At 38.0% G+C, this 27,630-nt stretch overlaps 1 protein-coding gene across 3 annotated transcripts; it reads right to left on the bottom strand.

The window, feature by feature from the left end:
• Positions 1-211: 211 nt before the first annotated feature.
• ston2 (stonin 2) lies at positions 212-27,630 on the bottom strand. Of its 3 annotated transcripts, none has more exons than XM_084097831.1 (7): positions 27,568-27,630; positions 20,881-21,040; positions 19,918-20,082; positions 11,913-12,095; positions 4,474-6,345; positions 2,746-2,948; positions 212-1,564 (listed from the first exon to the last, which is right to left on the bottom strand). In XM_084097831.1, the coding sequence occupies exons 2-7, from the start codon at positions 20,957-20,959 to the stop codon at positions 1,487-1,489; spliced, it is 2,580 nt and encodes an 859-aa protein (XP_083953957.1). In that variant the 5' UTR covers positions 20,960-21,040; positions 27,568-27,630; the 3' UTR covers positions 212-1,486. The 3 variants fall into 3 exon arrangements, with proteins under 3 accessions (XP_083953957.1, XP_083953958.1, XP_083953959.1); XM_084097832.1 differs by having other exon boundaries at positions 19,925-20,082; positions 27,568-27,600; XM_084097833.1 differs by lacking the exons at positions 11,913-12,095; positions 19,918-20,082; positions 20,881-21,040; positions 27,568-27,630 and adding an exon at positions 8,403-8,503.

The following is a 27,630-nucleotide window of genomic DNA, read 5'->3' as shown; positions in this document are numbered from 1 at the left end:
AACTAATGTTAACAAATACAATTTTTGATTTTAATAATGTATTAGTAAATGTTGAACTTAACATTATCTAAGATTAATAAATGCTGTAAAAGTATTGTTCATTCTTTGTTCATCATGTTAACTAAATTTGTTAACTAATGAAACCTTATTGTAAAGTGTTACCACTCAGTCGAGTGTTTTCCTCTGTGTTACAGGACAAAACAGCACTATCTTAAATCATAATCATTTTAATTATGATTAAAACATACATTATATAATTTTTTTAATCATTCAAGGTTTGTGCACAGGGAACAATCAAAGCAACTGCGATTCCCGAAACCAAAACAACATAAAATGAAATAATGCACAAATATTATTTGGGAAGTGTTATCTTAAATATATTTAAGCACTTATTACTTATCAGTATAATGTCAACAACCATTAGTTAAATGATGTAGTACACCTGAAAAGAATTGTGAAGAAAAAAATGTTCAAAGCACACAGAAAAAAATCAAAGACATCATTACAGCAGTTTTCACTAGTTTAACACAAAATGTAAGCCCCCTTTAGTCATTTTGAACCAAGTAATTGTTAAACTCAGTAAAAAAAAATACACTCATTTAAACTCAACAAGATGTGCAAAGTAGGCTACATGGTATTTGACATATGATCTATTTCCCCTCATAGGAATACTCTGCTTTAAGAACTCATTGTTTGGCAAAATTTTAATTCAAGATTGAAGATCAATTGAACGTGAATGATATTTTCATTTGGAATTTGTGCTGATCAAAAAAAAAAAAAAAAAAAAGCCTGTAAATGGAATTCAAATATAAATATTCATGAAAACGAATTAAAATGTGCTTATAATAGACTCATGAACACAAATCTAAGGTAAACAATTCGCATCACTAGTACATTTGTACTAGTTTATACATTATACATGTATACTACATTATAAAAGCATTTATTTTTAACTAGAAATTAGTGAGGGTTTGTCTTCTAATTAAAAACAGTTCTGAAATGTGTTAGTTAACGAGTCCCTCATTATTCTCTGTACAAAGTTAAATAGCAAGAAAATGACTGTTCATAGCCAAAATATACACAAATGTACACAAAATCTCAGTGATATCTGCAGTACAGATGGCAGCTGCATTGTTTCAGGCAAAGATGATTATTGGACTTAATGAGATGATTGTGAGTGATTCACTATGGGCAGAGCAATGTTTTCATGTCTGTAAAATAAAAGCTCTGTACTTTGCTGCAACAGTAATTCATATTCTTGAAATATTTAGACATGCAACAAATGTGGAGATCTGGAAATATGCTGTAGTGTTTTGCGAGGGGTCTGTGGTGTGTTTTCCCTTTCTACATATCATTCTTACTGAATATGTTTCAATTTCAAAATATTGCCCAAATGGGCAGTAAATGTAAACGAAAACTAGTTCAGGGTTGAACTTTCTCTCGTTCAACAAGTGCAACCTGTGACCCTCCCTCTTTTCCTGGTTCCTCACTGATGAGTGCACTCGTCTGGCTTCTCGTTTTGAGGACTGTCCACTGTGCTCTCATTCTTCCGCTCGACTGCCACCTACAGGACAACAGAAGCAAGTGCAAGTTGAGTAGTAGCAAATGCTTGCCACAAGGAGGCAGTCCATTACAAGGCAAGGAATTTGGGAGTAATGACCTAGTGAGGCATCACCTGTTTCCACATGCTCATGCCATTTCAATCTGCCCATGACTGACCTCACTGGGGTTCAGACACCTTCTGCCACTGTCCTGCCATGCAGCTATTATGCATTTATCATATACAGCAAGATGCTTCATCAGCAGGTTTCACTGTCATTCCTATACGGAGGTTACAGGCAGAGTTTTACATCTTGTTCCTGCTGTTTGTTGCACACCTCTGCTCAGTGATGAATCACTCCCTGTGGCTGCTGAACAGTAATAGGAACAGATGTTTGTAGAAAACGGCTCCAGCCACCTTAATGACATGTTCGGAATGCAGTAGGGAAAACAAGCTCTGGCAGCTGACGCAGCAGGTTGCTTGAGCGTGACAACTTGTCTTTCAGTGGCTTTGTCACAAGGGTACATGACATTTAGCTCAGACCCGTCCCGAAGGGCTTGAAAATCACCACTAAATAACCACATTCAATTACCGGTTTCCTAAAGTGTGATTTTGAAGGTGAGGACAGGTGTATAACATCTAACAAGGTATAAACATAGTTTTAATCACTGCGCTAACGCATATTTAGTGGAGAGTGGGGTAAGATGTGCCAACCTTTAGTCTAGCAAACGTGCAAAATATGTCATGTGACCGTATACTGTATTTAGAAAGAACCAATCATATAAAACTACCTGTGATTGAGCACTTTAAGTTATATTATAATATAAAAATACATATTTTACATTTTACACTGATTTGTATATTAATACTATTACAAATACTATAACTAATACACAATATTATAAATAAAATGTATTAATTAATATTAACCTTTTTTTGTGGCTGGTTAATGAAAATCTGAGTAATCTGGAGCAAAATAAGGCATTGGATTGTGCATTAATAAATCACTTTATGTTAAAAATGTTATTTAAAAATGCAGTAAATTCGTATTATATTTATACTGATTCAATGTGGCACAGTGTACCCCTAAGGTGTGGAAAGTTTTGTTAGTTTGACCGCATTGCTCCTTGCCTAGAGGACAACTTAAGTAAAAGGTGGCACAGCTTTCTCCACCTTCCCCTCACACACACACACACACACAATACCTGATAGGAGTAATGTGATTTGTAGGTGATCCATTTCTTCAAGTCAGTTCTGTCCCCCACGGACAGAGAGCGAACGGTGGCTTTGGACGCAGAAGCAGAGGGCATGTCAAACTCAACCTCTACCAGGCACTCAAATTTAGGAGGCACCTCCCAATCAGAGCCCAGCTCCAGACGACAGAAGAACGTATGAGGATGTCCCAGTGCTACAAAAAATACCATCCACAACCATATTAATGTAATGTATGCAATATTAAAGCAAATCATTAATTAATGCAAATTACTACAGTACATGGCATTTTAGATGAAGGACCTGAGCTGCATAATATATAATTTATCATTAGCACAGAACTGGCCTCGATTCTGCTAAAATGAACTGAAGATAACTCAAGAAATGTCAGGTGTGCCAGACTTGATGTCAGTGAGGCCAGAAACAGTTTTGGTTTATGTTCATCTTGATGGCGACACATGTTTGAATATGCAAAAAACAAAATGCTAATATTCAGTGAAACTTAAACCTAAACATATCCTTTAAAATTGCTCTTGTAAAGCTATTGTATGGCTTCAGAAGACTATAGCTCACGAGTCATGTGAACTACTTTTATGATACTTATATAGTGTTTTTGTCCTTTTAGGAGCCTGACAGACATTCTTCAAAATATCTAATTTTATAGTCTATTGAAAAATAATGTCATATGGGTTTGGAAGGACATGAGGGTGAGTAAATTAACTTTTTTCAATTTTCAATTTTTTTCCTTGAAACATTACTTCAGAGAACAGAGTCAAAAAAATTTTGAGGAAAAACTCATTGCACTGAATTGTAAAGCTCAAGGATGTCAGACAGTGAGTCTGTGAATTAACAGATAATGACAGCTTGAGCTTTGTCTAACCAATCAGATTCATGCAGGGGGAGGGTACCCTGCTGATGTACTATTGAAAAGCCTAAAGCACCGGCCATTGTCAGAAAAAAATACCAGCACTGGCCACAATGCAAATGCTATGACAACAGAAAATCAACAAAAAGGATAAAAGATTATTTCTACACCACTGCACTTGCTTTGAGAGTCAATACTGCATTAGAGGCATGGCTTGTTACCGCAGCATTGTGATTTGGGGGTTTGTGAGGATTTATTCAGCAGCATCAAAACATAAAAATCCTTAATCTACTATCTATAATAATATTCTCATCATGATAATAGAGAAAAACACACTAAAATAAGAGTAGCGTTCTCAAATATTGGCATCATTGCATAATCTTTCAAACAGAGCAATGGCAAAAAATCATTACAATGTGACAAAATTGTTGGTTCATTTACTGACTTGATTGATCTAACCTCCATCTAATGAAATACAGTAGCTAGATAAAACAAAACAGCTCTAACACAGCTTTGATATTGCATAAGAGTAACAGAGGAGAACAAGATCAGTTTAACCTGAAATGTACAGAGCGCATCATGGCTATTCTACGCTAATGCTATATCTAACTATTTAGATTTTTAGGTCAATAAATTGACCAAAAAAACAGGGAAGACCATGAGTACTCTCAGTGACAGCAATTGATTCATTATGAAAACACAAAAATTGTGTGACTTCTCAACTACTTTAACTTGGAAACAACCAAGGATACCTTCCTGCATTCAAAACCTTTTCAAGAGCCAAGATAATTCCTGTTGTCACATCATTTGACACCATAGCTACGAAGCTACCTCAAATTCAGACCTAAGTTCTCACCTGAGTTCTTGTCTGGCAGGCGACTGATCCTCCACACCACAGACCTAAAGGCCTGTTCGTATTTAGCCGTGCCGATCGTGACCCTCATGGCTGGTTCTGACCCTGATGTGCTGGTTGAACCAAAGCTGGCTCCTTTATTGAACCGAGCCTTCAGGGACTTTTCTCCCGTCACACTCTCCCGCCTAAAGTTCTTTGCCCAAATTTCTGGTATGGGGTAACGGATAGCAACGTTCTCACATGGTATTAAAGTTAAAGGATCCCGATTGGATGAGAATCCCGTTGACATGACCAGCCAGGACTGAACCTCCACTTCCGCACCCCTGACGCAAGCGACTGTTCTCAGGGTGAAGGGAAGGGATTTTTCTGCGAACGCAGTGCGGAAACGCAGTAGTTCAAAGCGACGACCAACCGGTGGACTAAATGTAATGGCACGGGACTCTGTGAACTCTAACTGGTCTGCACACTCATGCAGCCGACAATCCCGCAGTTGAATCCAACGTGATGTTGTGTTTGGAATTATGTCATGCCGAGAAACCACCTCTTTACCTTTGACCTGGACATCATTTAGGCCGATACTACAAGGTGGAGATCCATTCAAGAATGCTAGCATGTTCACTCGGGTCAAAACTAGCTGCTCCAAGATACGGCTGTCCCCTTTGGACAGAATCCCATAAAAGTTATCTCTCACCTCCACGTGGACCTCCTCGTCAGTGTAAGTCGTTGGCCAGTTGAGACATTCTTGATCCACTGAGAGTCCTACGAGCCTCTCCTGCAGAGCATGACGAAAGCTCAAGAAGTCCTGGTAGTTTGTGGTCCCAAGTTTCACCACTTGCTCTCTTATGGGCAAATGAACCACAGTGACCTTGGGCTGGATCTTCCTCTTCTCCTTGTAAACCACATTGTCTAAACTGATGGTATGAACCCGGCCGTTCTCGTCATAGTTCTGGAGCTTGGGTTCAGATATCTCATGCTGGGAGTTCAGCTGGAACTCTTTGAAGGGCTTTTCCAGCCCTTTCTCATAGAAAAGTTGCAGCTGGCCACTGTTCGTCAATCTGACAAATATTGGTCCCCAGTGACGTGAGGACATGATGTTCTTCTTCTCAGGGATGCGCAGGAGCATGGGCCAGCCTTCCTGAGGAGTCATGTGGTCTGGTTCATAGGTGGAATCACCTGTGCAAACTTCATCCACCGAATCATCTGGTAGTGTAGGACTACCATCATGGTCAGGGTCAGAGATGTGTATATTCTTGAGTTGATCCAGACCTTCCACAGGAAAACTTGGTGGGACACTAACTTTTCCAATTGCAGAGTCCTTCTGAGCTGAAAAAAGCAAAATAGATTCCTTTTTGATTTCATCATCTTGATACTCAAAGAATGGTGAGCTGAAGCTGGACATATTCTGTGCCTCTGGACACAAGCCAATGCCTTGGGACGTTTTCAGGTCTGTTTTGTCAAAAAAGGCACTGAAAGGGTTAATAGGAGAAGGTTGTAGGTTGGAGAACTCATCATCGAGGAAAGGGTTCTTCTTGTTATAAGGGACACTGTTGTTCGATAGTGTGTTATCAAAGGCAAAGATGGAATTGGTGCCATTAGGGGCCAAGTCCAGGATGTGTCTCTCTGTCATCTGACCAAAAATGGAAGAGGAAATCAAGTTGCTGTTGGCATCCTGCAGTGGAGAATTGTTGAGATTATCCAGTTTTATATTAGAAGGTCTCCCTGGAGACTGGATGTCCTCATCATCATCATCAAAAGTAACCCAACTGGTAAAGTGGTTGGAGGTGACATATGAATGGCCATTAGTGTGTTGGTTATTTGCTGTCCAGCTGAATGAATCCATGGTTATTTCTTCATCCTCTTGGCACACAGAAGAATCTATCAATAAATAAAGACAGAGCTGTTTTAACACTTTCAGATCAAATTTGAGCTCTCTGATATATAATTCCTTTTATAACAGAAGCATTCTCTCACAGTAATCAACAGAAACAAAGGCACATGTCATATTTATGAGAGGCAGACATAATGTTATAAACAACAAAATGGATGACATCCTTGGTGTTTCCACTCCCTTTTGAGTTTATTTCTGAAACCTATTTCTGAAAAGTCACAATGGTCGGACTATTTAGGTCTAAAAGAAAAAAGCTGGAAAGAAAGACATTTCCACTAACAGAAAGCAGACAGCTTCTAATCAACTACGATTCACAAGCACTTATACATACAATTACTCTCTTTCACATGCTACACATTAATTTCAATACAGATATATTAATATTTCATAACAAGAGGTGTAAGTGACTTTACGTTGTGTTACGTTGAGTTGTGTGTTTTTTTGCACTAGGACAAAAACAAATCTTTATAGTTACACCAAGGTCACAGAAGATAGTGGCTACACATACCACAAGAGCTTGAATTACTTTGTGAAATTCCCCTACTTAGTTGTGAATAATTTGACTATTTACTACATTATAGACATTCTTGCTGTTAGAAATTTTTACCCTCATTCACATTTTTTTAATAATTTATTGTAACTGCTATGCAACAGTTCACTTCAAAAGATTGATTTCACACAAAAATAGTTTTTTTTTTGTTATGTCATGTAAACAAGTTTAATTTAAAAAGGAGACACTGATTATAAATGTACCTTAGGCAAATAAGCATAAATAAGAGTGATAGCAAAAATGATCATCCATTCATTAATGAATCCTTCTGCTCTCTTGGTACTTTAAAATCAAGCTCAAACTCTTGTCTGTTCCAGTTCTCCAATGCCAAATTAGAGAGAGAGTCTTTACCTGTTGCTAGGCACCAGCATTCCCCACCTCAGACCTACTTTCTCTGCCAATGCAACAAAGCACTCAGTGAATGGTCTGTCTCACAGGCTGAAAACTGGCATGACTGCACTATGCATTGAGAGCATATATGCACCCCCAGACTTTGACACATGCTAATTTACAAACAACAATGATAAGATCTGAAATAGAATTATAGACCAAATCAAAAGCCACAAACAACCCTTTTTATGATCTGTAATAGAATTATAGAGCAAAATCCATAAACAGCTAATAATGTGTACTTGAATTGTTCAGGCTACCTTTTCCCAGTCTCTTAAAACATTTACTATTTAATGTGAGAGAGTGTGCACGCTATGGCTTGCGGCTTTGCTAATCTTCTCATGTTAGTTCAACAGGGTTTATCACACTACAAATCTACTCAACTGAAACAGTTAATATAACAGAAAGTAATAAAAGACTACAATACACAACATGTGCACACACAGAAGCGACCACAGACATAAAGAGACTTCAAGACTCAGATATTATCAGCCCTGGAGGAAGGAGGTTAAAAGATTATCCCAGCTCAGAAAAAAAAATGATTCCTGTGAATGCAATGCCCCAAACATGAATACTTATGAACAGAATCTGCACACCTTCAAAGCAAGTTTGATCATGTTCTTACAAGAGCTACATCAAATCAGCCAGAGGGTGAGATACAAATTGTAACCATCAGAACAAAGGTTCAAGGTCCAACCAAGTTTGAGTTAAATTCACACAAAAAAACCAAACAAAAAATCTAACAAATTGACAATATTATCAATATTTTTTCTTCCAACAAAGCTGCAGTTTAATCGCAAAACACACGTATACACTGCAAAATTAGTTTTCTTAATCGGTATATATATTTTTCCAGTAAAATAATAATAATACTTTAATCATCCTTAAAACATGACCAATTTGCTTAAGCAAAACTGATTAAGTTACTTTCTGAGAATATATCTCGAATTAAGTTTTTTTTTTTTACTTGATACTTATAACAAGAACAACAGTATCTTACACAACCTTGCTTCTCAAGTTTGAAATAATTCTTTTGCAGTCTAGAGATTCCGTTCTACTGAGTAAATCAAAAAAGCAAAAGCCTGTTGCTAAGCATCAACCTACTGGTATTTCTTCAAACTTCTAGCTCTAAGTAAAACTCAGCATGGATAGAGTGCTGATCCTGAGGCTGTATAAGCTATGCCAAGTGGGATTCCAACACCCCGCTTCTTTTTTAAAACAAACTACACAAACTTAAATCTTAAAATACAGAATTGAAAGATGAATGCATGCTTAATCAGCAAAAAAAGTTGCCCATGTTATATGTTTCTTAAAAGAGGAAGGAAGAATGGTGAAAATCAAAACTCATATCGCAACAATGTTGATCCAGAAGCATTTATAAGCCAAAGTCAGCCAAAACTTTGATACAAACACTCTATGCAAAGCCTGCCACAGGGAAAGAGACTCACCAGTACAGCAGTCAAGAGTCCAGGTGCTAAAGAGAGAAAACAGATGGGACACCGATTGTGAGACTTCACTACGGCACCAAGCAGTAAGAAGCAGGTCACATGACCTCCTCTGTTCATGGAGTGCCCGCACAGACTTGTAGATGCCTGTTGATCTGCCTGCCTCCCTCTCAGGAGTCGTCTTAAGCTTTTGACAGGTAGCTGTCTTTACAGAAACTCTGCCACACCTCGACACAGAAATGCAGTCTTTAAAAATACGACTGGTGGGAAACAAGGTCAGCACTTAGCTCTCTCATGTTTGTCTGTAACCATGTCCATGAATATCCAGATTATGTGTCATATAAAAGAGAAGACATTATGTGAAAAAGTGATGCAGAAACTGACTCATCAATAATACGATGGTGTGCAACAAACAACTATTTTTATACAGCTATAAAATGTGCAAGTCAACCGGCATCTGACTGCAAACTAAGACTTGAGACAAATGGGTGACAGCTTGTGTTTGCACTGATGCCTTGATCTGCTTTGAGATCGCTCAATCCTTTCCTACAGCACTGAGCTACTGACCTTTATTTTGCTGGTTTCAGATCAGTCCTTCTAACAAACCAAGAGCATTACCAGGGGATTACTGCAGAATTTACTACACCCATTAAACTGATTATTGTTCACATCAAATGCATGTATTGATCTCAAGATTGGCACTCTTACTGTAATATTTCATTTTAAATGCCCATTTTAAACCTTCAAACTATTTATTTCAAACAAGTAAGAAAAATCCTGCTTTCCATGATGCATCCCATTTGAAACTCGCCAAACTATGCTGGTGAGAAGCAGGCAGATATTTCCTATAATGTGAAACGGAGTGATAGCTGCAGGTGTGAGTCACAGGAGGCGGGTGTTTTGCGAGGACATTTACAGGGGTCAAAGGTCAAAGACGGTGAGAAAGCGTGCAAGATTCCCAGCAGGATGTACTCTTAAACAAGCTGTTGCTCTACTCTATAACCTCTACTGATCTGAGATTACAGTTTACTTCTGCTGTTCCCTGTAGAGATTTGTAAACTGACGACAATGTCCTTCTGTGTGGGCTCCACTGGATATGACAAAACCACATACACACATGCTCTTTCTCTTCCTCTCTTGAGCACACATACCCAATGCATCTCTATGAACAACACTATTCAACACGTACCACCGGAAATGGACTAAGAAGGAAATGAAAATGTGCATCGCATATCCTTTATACATTGCACGTCCCAACAGAAAGCTTTCATAAAGACCTGCCTTGCTGCATAAATATTTGTATTCACTCGTGTCCGATAGTCTCTCGACTTACAATGACACATTCATAGCTAACCATGTTTCATTCATGAATAAAAGCTGTAAATCACACACAAAGAATCCCTCTAAAGAAAACATTTGGCATACAGTGCTTAAAGTACACACAACACAAGCCAAGAACATTCACTAGAAAAATAAAATGGAGATGTGCAATGTGTACAAACAGTGAAAGCAGGTCAAACAATTACAGTGGACTATGTACACAAATAATCAGCAATTACAAGCAAATTCCCTCTCAATTCAGATGTAAATAAACAATCATGGACCAACACCCCTGGGTCACATGGTGAAAGGAAAACAAACAGAACAACACCCTGCTGCCAAGATTTCAACATACTGAGAGCAGGAGCAAAGGCCTGTAGGTAGGTCTAATGGTGTCTCTCATAGACAGGCCATATGGAAAATCCAAAACCCACAAATGCTTCGACAAAGACTTGATGATTGCTATTACTATTGCAAATGTTTAATGAGCATGTAGATTATTTGTACTACAGGCATGAATGACACCTCAAAGCTTCCGATTTGTTGAGGACAGGTATGCCGACACCTGGCCAATACAATGGATGAAAAAAAAAAATCCCATGGAGCAACCCAAGTCATATCAAGAGACCAGAGACTAGCATTAATTGAGTAACCAGAAAGCAACATCCAAACAACCTCTCAGAACACCTTTTTTCTACTCGCATATTCTTCAGAAAAAAAAAGTACTTACTTAGATTATTATTCAGATTATTATTATAGATAGATTATTATATACAGATTATTCATTCCGTTATGCTACTATCCAAAGTGACAAAGTAGACTTACACTACCATTTAAAGTTTAGTGTCAGTAAGACTTTTTGAATGTTTTTAAAAGAAAGCCATATTTATTTGATCAAAAATACAGTAAAACTGTGAAATATTCTCTATTTTTAATGTAATTTATTCCTGTGATGACAAAGCTGAATTTTACTCCAGTCTTCAGTGTCACATGATCCTTCAAAAATCATTCAAATATGCTGATTTGAAAGATTTATTATTAATGTTGAAACAGTCATGCTGCTTAATATTTTTGTGGAAAGTGAAAAAGTGAAGAATATTTATATTCTTTTTTAAAGAATGTTCAAATCTTTTTATGATAAAACTCTAGTGCAGCTTGTCGTAATTACACAGTTGTTTAGTGTAACATCTGCTTTAACTAACACTCAGTATCATGCACTGCTATTCACTTCTCCCCGAAGTGAAAATTATGTTGCAGTGACTTCATCTTCCCTCAGTCTGAGAAATGAAGCATGTTGCATTTTAATAAATAAAACCGTCTTAAGCACCTCACCCTCTCCTGTCTCCATAGAAACCCTGGTCTGAGTGAGCTATTGCTGGAAGGCTGAGGCAAGAGGCCTGAGATGGATCGTGTAGGAGCGCTAACCGCTTTGCCGCAAATTACCTGCGAGAGAGAGAGCGTCCTGCCTCAAATCAGCACAGCGTTCCTTCAGAGCCACCATCACTCACACGAGAGGAGCGTCTGAGGAGCAGCTGTCACAGACCGCGAGAATTTATTTGTCCCGATTCCTTCATCATTTACTCCTAAACCTGACGTCTTTTCATTCCGCCTGCGTTCCTGGATGCGACCCTGGAGGCTGTGCTGAGCAACGGAAGGGATTTATTGATGGATAATTCAGCGTGTGAAGCATTTCCTGTGCGATTCTCACTTCCTTATGTCTTCTCATGAGGGGACAGACTTTAATTACTGTTTGAGGCATTGGGTGAATATAAAACCGCCACTTGCAGACGTTCGGATGATGAGAGTTACCCATTTATTAACTAGTATAGACTGTGTGTGTGGTACTCACTTGGAGAGTGAGGACAGGAGGGTGTTTGACTGGGTGGCTCTTCGGTGCTAAGAGAGGGCAGGTCACAGGAAGACGCCCCCATGCTTACGGAGCTGTGCTCCTCTGATTGGGTGGTCCAGCTGCTCTCTGAAGGGGGAACGGTACTCCAGAAACTAGCTGAAGAGCAAATGCTGTGTCTGGGACCTGTAATAAAACAGAAATATCTTTATAGAGATAAACAAGCAAAATTCTGGATTTAAAAAGAAATAGTTCATCCAGAAATAAGGACGTCACTTATGCTCTTAAGGCTGCATTTACTGATCCAAATACAGTAAAATCTTGTGAAATATGATTACTTACAATTTAAAATGACTGTGCTCTATTTTAATATATTTTTAAATGTAATTCATTACTGTGATGGAAAAGCTTTTTCAGCATCATTACTCCAGTCTTCAGTATCACATGATCCTTCAGAAATCATTCTAATATGCTGATTTGCAGCTCAAGAAACTTTTTTGTTATTATTATTATCAATGTTGAAAACAGTTGTGCTGCTTAATTTTTTTGTGGCAACTGTGATAGGTTTTTTAACATTCTTAAGGTTCAACAGCATTTATTTGAAATAGAATTTTTTGAAATAGAATCTAAGTCTTTACTGTCACTTTTGATCAATTTAAAGCATCCTTGCTGAATAAAATAATTTAAAAATAAAATAATAAAAATATTTTTATTGGTAGTATAGATAATTGTTTATATAATTTATTGGAATTTCATTCCATTTTAATTTCCTTAAATTACTTTCCTTAAACTATTTCTTTTCAAACTGAAATTCAACTGACAATTATGTGTAGAAACTGAATTGGAATCCAAAGCCATTGTCATTTTTAATTGTGAATGGTGCACAACCCTTGTATGTGTGTGTGCAAATAAATGTGCGTTGCTAATGAACAGGTGTTATCATTGAATTAGGACAAGAGACTATTAAATATTCACAGTGGGGAAAAGTGCTTTAGTAAAAGGATTAAACATCAAGGGTGAGGTAAGATAGCACAGCATACTGATGTGTATCAGCCTCGTCAAACAATTGAATCAATCTACTCAATGATTTTAATTAGCACTGCTGTAATTGCTATCAGAGGACACATTTTTTTTATGTTATGAATTACTGTAGATAGAATAATGCTTTCATACAACAATGGTTCTAGATTCAGGTTGGAGTAAATATATAAAGTCAGATGACACACTTTCAGTTCTTTCAATACATGTAGGCAACTTTGATGCTTAATCAAACAATAGGGATTCAGAAACATGCCAAGCAGGATGTGTACACTGCCTAGCAACAAATCCAACCATACAGGGTTTTATTCCCTTTCAATGGATTTTCCCCTGGAGCTCAATTAAAAGAGTTCACAAAAGTAGTTCCTTAAAACATTTATGGCCTACCTACAGCATAAAGAAGAACTTGTCAATGTTATAAGAAAAATCTAAAATAATTGGGGACATGGGTTGAAATGGATAAAGAACGGATATCATGTAAATGTTTTCCTTTATTACACAAGAAAAAAAAACATCAGAGAAGTGGTTTGAAGCATTGAACTGACATCATCTGACTGTGAGTATCACAGTGACAAAGACAAAAAAGATGATGTGTCATATGATTATGATGATGATAAGTCTAAGACACGACTGCATCATCAGTTTGAAAAATTAAAGTACAGTCAACTAACAACTAAGAGGAATATAGTGAATATCACTTGACAAGGGCAAAACAAGAGACAAACTTGCTTTGGCGAGTAAATAATACATGGCGATATGTTTACTAGGAAAAGCAACTTACAAAGAATGATAGTTCAACAACTTTTAAAACTGAGCATAAAACTTTTATTAAGCACGCCCAAAGGTTTTGATTTCTACAGAACTCCATGAATGTTCCTCACATTAAGTCACCAAAGGAAAATATAAGCAATACACCCTCAGTGTGTCTTCACAACTGATGCAGAAAAAAAACAAGTGATGCTGCAAATGACACAATGACCTGCTTGTCACTAATATGCACAGCAAAATATCCCCTTTTTATAACAGTTAATTCTTGTTCTCATTGGCATTAGCAAATTGAAATAATTATGATTCTTACCTCAAATTAATAAACTGAATTAGTTTAAATTCTTTAAGGGGTACTTCATCACTGGCAATATGGGCTTTCAATAAAACGTGACTGCCTATGCAGTAGAAATGTGTAAAAAAAAAAGTTTTTAAATCCAAGGCCACTCCCATTAGTCTGCTATGGATACGCTTGACCAGAGTCAAAAAATGCCTTGTTTTAGTAGGAAATACTTCTTAGCAAACTTTTAGTTATAATGGTGTCAACTTGTATAGTTCCCGGGTGCAAGAATAAACATTTAGCAAGAGCGAGTTACTTTTGGTACTGTGAAGGATCCAGAATATTGTAGGCAGCGGCTAAAGGCTGCAAAGGATCGTAAATATGGAGAGAACACAGGAACAGAAAATCTGAAAAAACGTGTTTGTAGTCAACATTTCAAACTGGATGACTACGAACACTGTTTTATCACACCTTTGGGCGTGGCCTAAGCCAGCTCGCACTATTTATACAGTGTGTTTTATAGCAATTATTAGAAAGAAGCAGTCAAGCAACAGGAGGTGACAGTAACTGTACGTGTTTTGTATCTTTTTCTCATTTGATTTAAAGTGCAGTTGTAGTTACTAAGAAACAGTGTTTGTTTACTGTGCTCATGAGCTGAAATCTCGTTGGTGAAGTCTCGTTTGTTGACGTTTAGTCACGAGATAAACAGTTTTGCTAGTGAGGCGTGTCCAGCTGTATTCAATAACGACATTTCAGGTGAGTATAAAATAGTATACCGCGGCAGCCCTCGTGTGAAGCCCTCATTGTGTGAAGACCAAAGAGAGTAAAGACCAGCGACTCTACCTGCGCGACTCCACCGAGCAAGGACACCGACAAGGCACTTGAGTATTATTTTCTTGTTGTTTACTCTCTTCTACACAAACAATTTTTCTTCTCATCTTTCTGTTTGTGACCACTCTTTCACTATGTGTTTTCAAATCCCTACTATTACTAACACGCGTAAATCAAATGTCACACGTAGGAGGCAGCACAATCCTAGCAACCTGCGTACCCTTCTCTTTTCCCGTAGGTCTCTGGAATTGCCAGTCCGCTGTCAAACAAAGCTGATTTCATTACATCTACTTCTAGTCATTCAGGTCTCAGCCTACTGGCCCTGACTGAGACCTGGATCAAACCAGAGGACACTGCCACACCTGTTGCCCTCTTCACTAACTTCACTTTCTCACACACCCCTCACCTGACCGGAAGGGGTGGAGGTACTGGTCTTCTCATCTCAAACGATTGGAAATGTTATCTTTTACCACCTCTGTGTGACAACAGCTCATTTGAATCGCATTCAATTACCATCACTAGGCCTATTCAAATCCATTTTGTAGTATCGTCCACCAGGTCAACTTGGCAGTTTCTTGGAGGAGCTTGATGTGCTACTCTCATCCTTCCCTGAGGATGGTACTACTCTCATAGTTCTTGGAGACTTCAACATCAACCTAGAAAAGCCTCAGACTACTGATTTCCACACTCTGCTTGCCTCATTCAACCTCAAACGAGTATCTACTGTGGCTACTCACAAATCAGGTAACCAATTAGACCTTATTTACACGCGCTGCTGCTCCACTGACCATACACTGGTCACTCCGCTGCACACCTCAGATCACTTCCTCATCACTCTCAACCTCAACCTGCCTCAGAACACAACACAAACCCCTCCACAGGTCACCTTTCGGCGAAACCTATGCTCACTCTTACCCTCTCGTCTATCCTCTTTGGTCTCATCCACACTTCCTCCACCTGATCAGCTCTCAACACTAGATACTAACAGTGAAACTGATGCTCTTTTCTCCACTTTAACATCCTGCTTGGACAACTTCTGCCCCCTTTCCTCCAGGCCAGCCCGCGCCACACCCTCTGCCCCCTGGTTATCTGATGTCCTCCGCGAACATCATTCTAAACTCAGGGGTGCAGAGAGGAAGTGGCGCAAATCGAAAGACCCTATTAACCTTGGTCTTTATCATTCCCTCCTCTCTTCCTTCTCTGCTAATATCTCTACAGTTAAAATGACGTACTATCACAATAAAATTAACAATTCTTCTGACTCTCGCATGCTTTTCAAAACCTCCTCCTCCATCAACCCTAACAGCTGACGATTTTGCCACATTCTTCATAAATAAAACAACCACCATCAGCGGCCAAGTTACCAAACCACAAACTGACACACACATCTTACCAGCTAACACACACATTCTACCCTCCTTCTCTCTGCTTTCAGAGGCAGAAGTCTCCAAACTCCTCCTTTCCAATCGCCCTACTACCTGTCCACTTGATCCTATTCCCACTAATCTACTTCAAGCCATTTCTCAAGCCATTTCTTCCTCAGTTGTACCTGCACTCACGCACATCATAAACGCCTCTCTTCACATTGGTACTTTTCCCACAGCATTTAAGCAGGCTTGGGTAACCCCACTGCTTAAGAAACCCACTCTAAATCCAGCACATCTGGAAAATTACAGACCGGTATCCCTTCTTCCATTTATCGCAAAAACACTTGAACAAGTTGTTTTCAACCAGATCTCTTCCTTTCTAACACAGAACAACCTCCTGAACAACAACCAGTCTGGTTTCAAAAGCGGACACTCAACTGAGACTGCCCTGCTCTCGGTAATTGAAGCTCTGAGACTGGCAAGAGCAGCTTCCAAATCCTCAATTCTCATCCTGCTGGATCTGTCTGCTGCCTTTGACACAGTTAACCACCAGATCGTCCTGTCAATTTTAAAGATCAGGGCTCAGTGCTCGGACCACTGCTCTTCTCCATCTACATGACATTACTAGGATCCTATCACTGCTACGCTGATGACACAACTCTACCTCTCATTCCAGTCTGATGATCCGACGGTTGCTGCTCGCATCTCAGCCTGTCTGACAGACATTTCTGGATGGATGAAGGACCACCACCTTCAACTAAACCTTGCGAAGATAGAGTTGCTTGTGGTCCCGGCCAACCCAACACTACACCACAACTTCTCCATCCAGTCAGCCAGGAACCTTGGAGTTGTGATTGATGATCGAACTTTACAGACCACATTGTTAGAACTGCCCGGTCCTGCAGATTTGCCTTATACAACAATAAGAGGATCGGGCCCTTCCTATCAGAGCATGCTACACAACTCCTTGTCCAGGCACTTGTTCGATTCAGACTGGACTATTGTAATGCTCTCCTAGCAGGTCTTCCAGCTTGCACTGTCAAACCTCTGCAACTGATCCAAAATGCTGCAGATAGAGTGGTCTTTAACGAGCCGAAGAGAGCACACGTCACTCCTCTCCTCACAAAATTGCACTGGTTGCCAGTTGCCGCTCGCATCGAATTTAAGTCACTGACTTTTGCCTACAGAACAACCACTGGCTCTGCTCCCTCCTACCTAAACTCATTACTTCAGACTTACGTGCCATCCAGAAACTTGCGCTCTGCAAGTGAACGTCATCTTGTGGTGTCATCTCAAAGAGGCACAAAATCTCTTTCTCTGACCTTTTTCTGGTCTGTCTGGTCTCTGACCTGCCCAACTCAACCAGAGCGGCTGAGTCCGTGACCATTTTCAAGAAATGTCTGAAGACACATCTTTTTCGGCAACACTTGATCCATTAATACTAACACTTTATCTTCTATTCTATATCCATTATCTTTATATAAAAATAAAAAATAAAAATTATAAAAAAAAAGTACACATACTGTGTTAAGATTAAACTGGGAAGGGTCATAGCACTTGCATATTGTTGTCCTATTGTTAGTTTAACTGTGTCTATTGTTCTCATTTGTAAGTCGCTTTGGATAAAAGCGTCTGCTAAATTAATAAATGTAACTGCCAAAAAGAGGGTAAAAACTGAAAGAAACTGCCGTTCCGTCAGTTCTCTTCAACTACCCGAAGCAAAACGCTGTCGCGTTCAGGTAAGAAAGATGTTGCCATAGTGTTCCATTTTTACCATAATGCTGTTTAAAGAGTAGACAAAGTAAGATACAATATTCAGAGATAAACCTACTTTTACAATAACTGTTCTGTTAATAACCCTCTGTTGATCTGACGGTCCGTGGATGCCAAAATGCTGAAGTATAATCTGTAGTTTTCACGAAAGCCCTGGAGCTGTCAAAAGACTTTAGCTGACAAATAAACATGAATTTCTCGATCCAAGTAACAGAGAGAACGAGTAAACATTGTTCATTCACGTATACTATTACACTTTAACTAGTTTTCGAACCAAATTCAATACATTCAAAACCAAAAAATCTCTGTATTTTCATTTATCCATGTTGATAGTGATAAGTGGAATCTCAATGTTTCAAGTGAATAGTTTTAAAGATTTGAATAATATTCTCAGTCTATGAGAAAAGAAAAAAAGTGTGCATGTGGGATTACTCCACCTAACACTCCTTTTCCTGAGGGTTCCCAAACCACTGATATCACCATAATCACAACTTCAGATGGATCCAAATGTGCTCAGATGGATCCAAATGTACTCTAATGATTTTTAGTCAATAAATCGCATTATGTTCACAATATACTTATTTAATATAACCATGGCAACATGAGGTTTCTGCTGCATTAGCAATAAAAGATAAACTGCTTTTACTCCTTTCTCTCTCTCCCCTCACCCACCAACCACACCTACCCCTACCCCTTAGTATTCATTTGATCTAAAATAATATGAATCTGGATGCCTTCGAATATAAATAATTTAAGACACTGTGGTTGGATAAACCCAACATATGACATTGGCTTCCTGGCTGCTAAACCTTCCTCTCTAGACCACACAAGAAAATAAAGGCATCAAACCAGAAATCATATGTTGGACAGCCCCTGTAATCAGAGTAAATAAGCAGTACTTTAACAAACCCAGGCTTGATCTCTTAGTGATCATATTATGAAAGAATGATAGAGTGGCTGCACCCTGGACTTCATCCTTAGGCAGATTTCATGCAAGAGCAACAACAGCTGAGATGAAAACTCTGCTTATGGCTTCAATTAGGGTTTGAAGGGTTTGGCCATTTGCGTGTTGCTGCACCCGGCCTCTCATAGGAGATTTCCTGGGAAAGAGTTGCTGGCAAAGCTGCCGGGTTTGACAAGAGTGGGGGTGGGTGAGTCAATGTGTGCAAAAAAGAGACAGACAGAGATAAAGAGAGACAGGCAAGTCTAGACCAAGCATCAGGCCTAAAGGAAGTGACACAGTCCTAATCAGCCCAACCCAACTCATTTCTAGAACTCAGTAGAATAATGGAAAACTTTTTTCTCAGGAAAACTGTAAACATTGGGAAATACTTGTTGAAATGGGTGTGGTGTAATGGTTAGAAGCTCAAGGCTGGTACTGAAAGGTTGCCTTTGTGCCCTTAAGCTAGGCATAACCCCAGGTTGCTCCAGAGGAATTATCAATATCATGAGTCACATGACTACTTACTCACTTGTTGAGGAAGCATCTGTCACACATTATTTTGAGTTTATTTTGAGTCTCATTATGAAACTATTATTACCGTACTAATTTTATGAAACAGGAAATGTACATGCACTTACATGAACTCTTCATTAAAAAAAATATATTTATTTTACACATTTTTTATATTAAAAAGCAGGGCAGTTTCAATAAATGGTCTTTTTGGGCAGGGGAGGAAGTTTGTTTTAAAACTGGAATCCTTAACCTTACAGAACTTAATTCTCAGAAGATCTTATTTCCTTACAATATGACCCCTTTCGAAACTGTTTGCATTGCATTTCCCTGTTTTCTAGTATTGTCAATGATTTTTAAACAAACTGAAGGAAGATGGATTATATTGTACTGAATCCTGTACATCCCTTAGGTAGCATAGCATGTGAATCCCAAAGTGAGATTCCACCTTTAATGCAAAAAAAAAAGAAAAGAAAAAAAAGATTTAAGATGTTCTCATACCTTTTACCTGCGTTGAGGGAGGAGGAGAGGGTGACCATGGTTTGTCATCAAACTGAACCCAGGAGTTCGTCTGCTCTGTCTTGTGGCCAGGCACACATGGTACTTCTGCCCAAGTAGAGGAGTCCAGCACAGGCTGGTCTAAAGAGGGCTGGAGGTGGTGCTCATCTACAGAGCAGAAGAAACAACACACAAACACGGTAAGTGAAATACAGCCTCTGCTCAGTTAAAATGTCACAGCTGAATGTTAAATCTAGCAGGGTGCAAGAGCTCTGGGCCGTTCCCGCAGTAATCACTATGGAGCAATGACCTAAGGACACAGGAATCTCACAGAAAGGTCTGAACGCAAACTCAGACAGAGTAAAACAAACTGATACCCAATCCACAAAAGGTTACATGTCTTTATAATTCCTTATGTATGGTGCAAAACTATTTTTCAATTAGGTACAAGAAAGTCATCTAGAGCCTTTCTTTGCCATGTAAAGTAACATTCAACAATCCTTCTATCCAAGATTGGACAAGGTTTTCCAAATGTGTAAAACTCAGATAATCAGGGTAGTGCCATAATTAATTTTTACACGAATGAAAATAAGGCTGTGAGGGATAGAAGTACAGTGTGTTCAGTTGATTTGTTCTGCAGTTTAACAACATGCCAATTGTTCAGCTGAAAAATTATTCATCTTTCCAAAAACAATTTCAATAGACAAAACTTCCATGAAACAGTTTGGAAAGTTGCGAGTTCTGAAAATGACATGACCTAGTACCTTTATACAGTACCTAACATTGTAAAGACTGAAGATCATCTCTGAAGAAGGTCTATTATTGACTGGTCAAATAGGTACTTACATTTACATTTATTACTTTCATCAGCAGAGTATTCAAGGTATAATTTTTTTTTACCATGTTTGATACCAGAGAACTGAACCCACAAAATATCCAGTGACTTGTGAGTAAAGACATACTGACCTGCCTGTGACTCCTCATCTGAAAAAGCGACCCACCCCGGTCTTGGAGTTCCAGTTCTGCTACTGGCTGTAGCAGCCATGGGGAGTTCTGTCCTGTGTCTTCAGTTGCTTGCACCTTGTAACTTTGTCTCACTCCAACAAATCTTGAACGCCATGCCCACCTAAGGAAGGTTTAAGAAGAAAAAAAAAAAACATTAGCTATTCATTGGGGATTTGATCCATTTCAATATGAAGGTATTTTCCTTTAAACTACTGGAGTAGAGTCAAAATATTTAAAATAATTACAATAAACAAGGCTTATTTACACTGTTTTTAAACAGAACAGAAATACAGTATACATTATACATTTCATGTGATCCTTCAGAAATCATTTTAATATGTGGTTTTAATGCTCAAGTAACATTTCTTATTCCTGTCAATGTCAATTTTTTAAAGTAAAAAAATAAAAAAAATAATACATATTTTTTAGATAGAATATCTTTTGTAATATTATACATATCTTTAATGTAACGTTTGATCACTTGCATGCTTCCTTGTTGAATAAAAGTATTCATTTCTTTCTTTTTTTCAAAATCTTACTGACCCCAAACTTTATTTACTGTTCGGGTACAATAGCGTATATGCACCAAAGTTATAATATAATAAATTATAATTATCTGTATTTTTATTAAAACATAGCTATGCATCTGAAATGTCATCTGTGAACTTCCATTGATAATTGATTTTTTTTAGCTGATTTGAAATTGATCAAACTTTTCAACTTTTCTAATTTATGCTAAATAAGATGTTATTAAAATGTCTGTCCTAATGATTTCATGCAGGTTGACACGAGTGGGCACAAAATAGTATAAAAAAAATATATAAAAAAACAAAAAAAAACATTTAAATCATCACAATATTGTGTGATTTTGAATAGTCAACAAAATACTACAAAATATATTGTAAATTCTCAATATATTGACCAGCCCTATTGCTCATCATGTGATAATGAAGAATCGTTCTACTTAGCCTACTTTACAGGATTGCTCTACTGGCTTTACAGGATGAGTTATGTTGTACTTGCATTTGTTGAGAGTTCAAAAAGGTTGCAAATTTGTGGCTTTGACAGCAAGAAGTGACAGCAGTAAACACTGAAGGCTTGTGTAAGTGTTTTTGACTGCCAAACAGAAAACAACATGCTCCGACAGGGCCTTTCTATACAGGATGGAGGCTGTGTGAAGCTGCAGGAAAGACTACTGATAAATCTCTGACAACTGAAAACTATTTATAACACAAAGAGCTACTACAGCCCCTGTGGCTTCTTAGATGCAACGTCATACATTAAAGCAGTGTGTTGTAAATATAATCAAAGTTTGTGTCAAGGACCACTGCACTCTAATGTCTCATTAGTGTTCACAAGGAACTGGGTGACAAATGCACCACCTTAATGTCACCGATGCCCTTCAAAGGTCACAAAGGAGGAAAGGCACAGTAACAAAAGCTGAGAACCATTGTGATCAGGATTTTTCCACATCAGAGAGGGGCCAATTTTCTCTCCTAAATCAAGACCCTGCAAGAAACACACTTTAATAGAGGAAACACACTTGGACGTGCTGAACAATCTAGTAAATTGGGGCCAATTCCGTAACATGTTTTCGCTCTGATGAATCTCCTTTGCATTCACAATCCGGCTACACGCTACCCTTCCTCAGCCCCCTTTATCACACCAAACAAAGCAAGCACCTCCCTCCAACTACCGAATTCATTCAACATCTCACAACACCCATACTTGAATACTGAAACCATACTGAAAAACAACAGCCGTCATTTACTGATTTGGATGCTGTCTATCAGCACTATATTCCTCAGCCATTTCTTGTCCGGTCATGTAACTGTATTTAAAAGTTAAAAGGTTCTTCTTACTTGTACATTTGCATAAAGTATTAACATGACAAAAATAAAACCATGTTAACAGGGCTAAAAAATAAACAGGGCTTTCAGGTCCTAAACGAAACAAAGTCAAACAACTTGAGTTACCACCATTTTCTCTGAACTTGTGAAATGGCCTGAAAACTAACAATAAAAACGAATTATGAATTAACAGGGTCTTTATGAAATGAATGCTAAACAGTAACCATTTTTGTAACTACTTGTTACACTATTTTGTGACACTTTTTAAAAATACAGTACTAGGGCTGTCAAGCGAATATCATTTTTAATCTAATTAATAACATGATGTGCCGATTAATTAGGCCTAATCTAATTAATCGCACATTAAATTTGGCTGAGAAATTACCCCCAAAAGATCATTCACCCCCGGTTTCACAGACAAGGCTTAAGCCTAGTAGTCCCAGACTAAAATGCATGTTTGAGCTGTTTTAACTGAAAGCAACTTGTACTGACATATCTTCAAATATGTCCCTGCCATTGTTTTGTCTCAAAATGCACACCACCAGTAATGTTTTTTCTAAGGCACGTTTATAAAAGCTGCTTAAATGTCCTAGGCCTTAAAGTCATTATTGTGTGAAATGAGAAAAGTATCATATAGACATTACAAAAAATAGTTTTAGAAATAAATATTTTATTTGATTCAACATAGAATTTATTACACATAAACTTTTAGGCTACATCGGCCATGATTTTTTTCAGAAGCTGCATCGGAATTGGTATTTAGATAGGCCTATATTTACAGACCAAAGCAGTTTGGTTACCAACATCCTTCAAAATATCTTCTTTTATGTTCCGCAAAAGAAAGAAAGTCATACATGTTTGAAACGACACAGGGGTGAGTAAATGTAAATAAACTGAATTTAAATTTTTGGGCAAACTATCCCCAAATTATGAAAAAAAAAATTTTCAATGAAATGATCCTCTAAATAAGAAATGAATGTTTATCCCGTGTGCTCACAGAAGACAAACACACGCATGAATGTCCGAACCCCAACACAGAACCAAAACCAAACTAGATCGAACTAGACATTCCGCACATAAAACAAACAACTATAGGAGTGTCCGAGCTCTGTCACCAAACCAAGAGTAAACAGACCGAAGTGACAGAACCCATACAATTTGACTTAATCATATCTGGCAAACACACACAGATGCAAATGAAATTACATTATCTGACTAGATTTTAAAATATTGTGAAAACTTTGAATTCTGGCCATTTTAGTTGCTCTCTGGAGCCTTCGGAGTGTGCAGCCAGAATTTCAAAGCAACACCAATGTTTGCAGCTGCAAAATCTTACAAAACTTTCATCCACTTCTCAGACTCCAACAGGCTTGGGCTTTGGCAGTCTGTCAGTTATGTCAGTGGTGCATGCAGGCATCAACAAGATATGTGCACAATATTCGAACGTTTGGCATAGCTGGCCTGCAAAACTCTCTCACTGTGTCAAATCTCTCACTCGCACGACCATCCGCGAGCTCATGATCATGCATGACATCATTATTCAGACTGTGCTTATAGACACTGCATAATTTCCTGCTGTCAGAGCTCACAGTCTTAGTGAATTTGCATCACGCAGTACATGTGAATAGGAGGATAGGAGTAAAGACAAACAAACCAAAAAGGAAAAACAAAGTGTCTAAATGCAGGAATAAACAGTTATTATCTTTGTGGTGGTGCTGCAATGTCAAGCCACACCTGGACCTCAAAATGCATGGTGGTCACAGACGGTCTACATATGTGACCGTAGCAGAGCGCAAGCATCAGGTGCATCTCATCATGAGAAGCCAACAGGGCTCAGCCTCCTGTTCACCTTTTTCTTAATGTAAGTGCGCGCAAGTGCGCCATTTCCAGTTATTTTAGCTATACTAAAACTGTTGCTTGACATAGCAAACTGTTATTTGTTATCACTTTTTTTTTATTATTATTATCATAATCATAACAAACTGGTTTGCATTGTGTTACTGCATTTTGTTGTTCTTCCAATTATTTACTATTGTGTCTAATGAATCGGAAGAGCACACACATTCACAGAAAAAAGCTAACTTAACTTCCACTTTGCAAATTGTAAAAAACTTGTCTTGGCATTTGGCAACCAACTGAAATTAAATTTAAGTTTAAGTTTAACTAAAATGACTAAAAATGAAACATTTTAAAGACAAAAACTAATGAAAAAGCACATAACAAAATTACTACAACTGGAACTAAAATGAAATTGAAATGATGTATGAAAATATCTACTTCAAAATATTAATAAATACTATAATATTATAAAAAAAATAATCCTTAAATAACACTGGGTCTATGGTGTAGCAATCAAAATGACATAAAATTCATAGCATTCAATCAGACATACAGTATGATATTTGTAAATAGAAAAATATTAAAACAATTCAGAGAAATGGGGAAAATAATGTGGCTGGAGTAGTTTTGCAATGTGACAAAAACAGGTGTTTGATTTCAGACAGCTTGATTATAATCGAAGTGATCAAGATTTGAGTGGTCTAGTTTTGTTTTGCATCAGTCAAGCCAGATTATGTTGTTTTGAAATGTATAGGTAAGGACTTTGTCCCCCCTCACTAACCACTGGCATTAATGGTTCCAGCAGGTTTAAAGGGGCCAGTGCAGAGCCAGATCAGCCACCTTAACTCCTGCAAATGTCTCATACTGTGCTTGGCAAGAGAGACTCTGCCATTCCCTACAGCTTTATATCATGGAGTGGGCTTGCTGGGCTGTCTCACTAAAACTCAGCAATGCACCAAAAGACAACAAAGACTGGTTAGATTTTAATAAAAAAGCGCATACACCCCCCTGCCTCCCAAAAGTTCTCAGCTTCATGCCAAGTTCACAGAGAAACTGTTTACAGAGCAGCGAAGCTCACATGAATAACACCATAATCTCCAGACACTACCAGAAAATCCCGCTGCGCTCAGTCTTCAAAGACACTGCCACCAGTTCCAAAACAAGTAAAACGAGTAAAAACAAATACAAGTAACTGAATCCATGTATAGGTAAAAAGGTCAATCCAGCACCTGGGACAAATAAATGCAGCAAATGAAGGACATTTACCCCTGGACAGCCACACTTACCTCGCGGTAATGTAGCCTGTGTATGAAGATAAATAGTGTATGCTGACAACTACACCATTTATTTTTACCTAAGTGAGACTAAATATAATTGAGTTAATGCAGGCAGGTAAAATACACATATATTTTGTGGGAATATTTTGGGAACAAAATTTTCGAAAATGTCAATGTCAAAACCTGACAAAGGTTCATACAGGGTCTATTCATTATACTTGATTTATATCTGAAATGCCATATTTATTTAGGGTTAGTCTATGAGTAGATTTTTAGATAATTAAATAGAGTGGTGCTTTATAGTCTGGTAGCCTAAATCCCAACAAGGACATGGAAATCCGTGTGTTTCTAATTCTTCATAGACAAAAGCAAACCACACAAGCCCAGTTCTAGCAATGACTCAGAAAGAAAAAGGTTTCTGACATGCTATGTTAATCACATGACAAAACTATACAAAACATGGGCACCACCGCCTCCACATGCTTTTCACAGCAGTTTCAGTTTCACTATTCCCTGGGGAACTGAACACCTCTTACAAACATTTACCATGGTAACCACGGTTTCTGCCAAAGTATCATAGTTACTAGTTATTGCGATTACAAAAACCTTTGGTAACTTTAGTATTTTCCACCACTGTCATTAAAGACCTTCTCGACAAGAACCATTTTCTTTTCTCTGTTCATGGATTTCCTATAGAAACTGAGGTGGGACATAACAAAGGTATTGTCTCCTTTTAAATTAGTTAGTATTGGGCAAGCGGTATTAGAAGGGGCAATTTAGAAATGCAACTTTAGAAAGTATTTGATTGGACAAAAATCTATGCAGTGAGCATGAATCATCAACCTTTTAAGGTATCACCTGAACTTTTTAGACAGCCTGAATACTGACACTAAAAAAAATTATTAAATTTAGTCTTTATGATTTTTTATTTTATTTTCATTTTATCACAAAATTATGAAAAGATGCTGAAATCATCAAATTTCAAGAAGTTCCTCTACTGAGCACCCTTTTTTTTTTCACTGTGGTAACCTTGGTCAAATTAGTGACTGCGGGGTCTTCAAAATCATTGATGAACCCTTCACAAATTCTGAACATGCAAAAATGGCGTCATGTATCAAAAATAAGATGCAACAACGATAGATAAATGTATGCATTATAAAATTGTAGCAGACTGACGAGTGAAACAACAAAATAGGCTAAGTACTGGAACTGGCACAAGTGCACAAAAAGCTCGTGTCCCACAACAGTATATTCAGATATGATCGTTTCCTTTCATTATCATCTTAATCTATGCTGATCAGACAACAATCTGCTGTGCTCTATTATCAAATGAGCAAGACATGCTTCAACATGTAACAATGGCACAAAAACAACTAGAAAAGTCTCCTTATTACATCTACTTCACATAAAAACATCTTCCATATGCGTGTTCAGACATTTGATAACTTTTTGCCACGTATTACACATATCCTGCTGCCAATGTAAACAAAGCACACGCGCTTACAACAACCTGTTGCAACATGCGAGACATATAGTTTCATGGTAACGTATGTAACTTAAATATTTATCCCATAACATATATCGCTGAAAATAATTCAAGATTATTAAGCAAATTAAGTCGACAGTATTTATATAACACAGCGACAAGACAAAAAAACAAGTGCACAGGAATATTTACATACCGATACTACCGTGTTGTTGAGTCTAAGCAGATTGTAGCTCTCACTCGCTCCCGGTGAATCAGC

Source organism: Abramis brama, assembly GCF_963993115.1.
Source record: "Abramis brama genome assembly, chromosome: 21".
NCBI classification, from domain to species: Eukaryota; Metazoa; Chordata; class Actinopteri; order Cypriniformes; family Leuciscidae; genus Abramis; species Abramis brama.
This window is presented reverse-complemented; position numbering and strand designations above follow the sequence as displayed.

Excerpts from the sequence above, each read along its gene's own strand:
- ston2 (XM_084097831.1), bottom strand. The coding sequence starts at position 20,959 with ATGGCTGCTACAGCCAGTAGCAGAACTGGAACTCCAAGACCGGGGTGG. Across the intron at positions 12,096-19,917 it reads TCCCTCAACGCAGGTAAAAG|GTCCCAGACACAGCATTTGC; the intron begins GTATGAGAACAT and ends GTTTTATTACAG. Across the intron at positions 2,949-4,473 it reads CCTGCCAGACAAGAACTCAG|CACTGGGACATCCTCATACG; the intron begins GTGAGAACTTAG and ends TATTTTTTGTAG.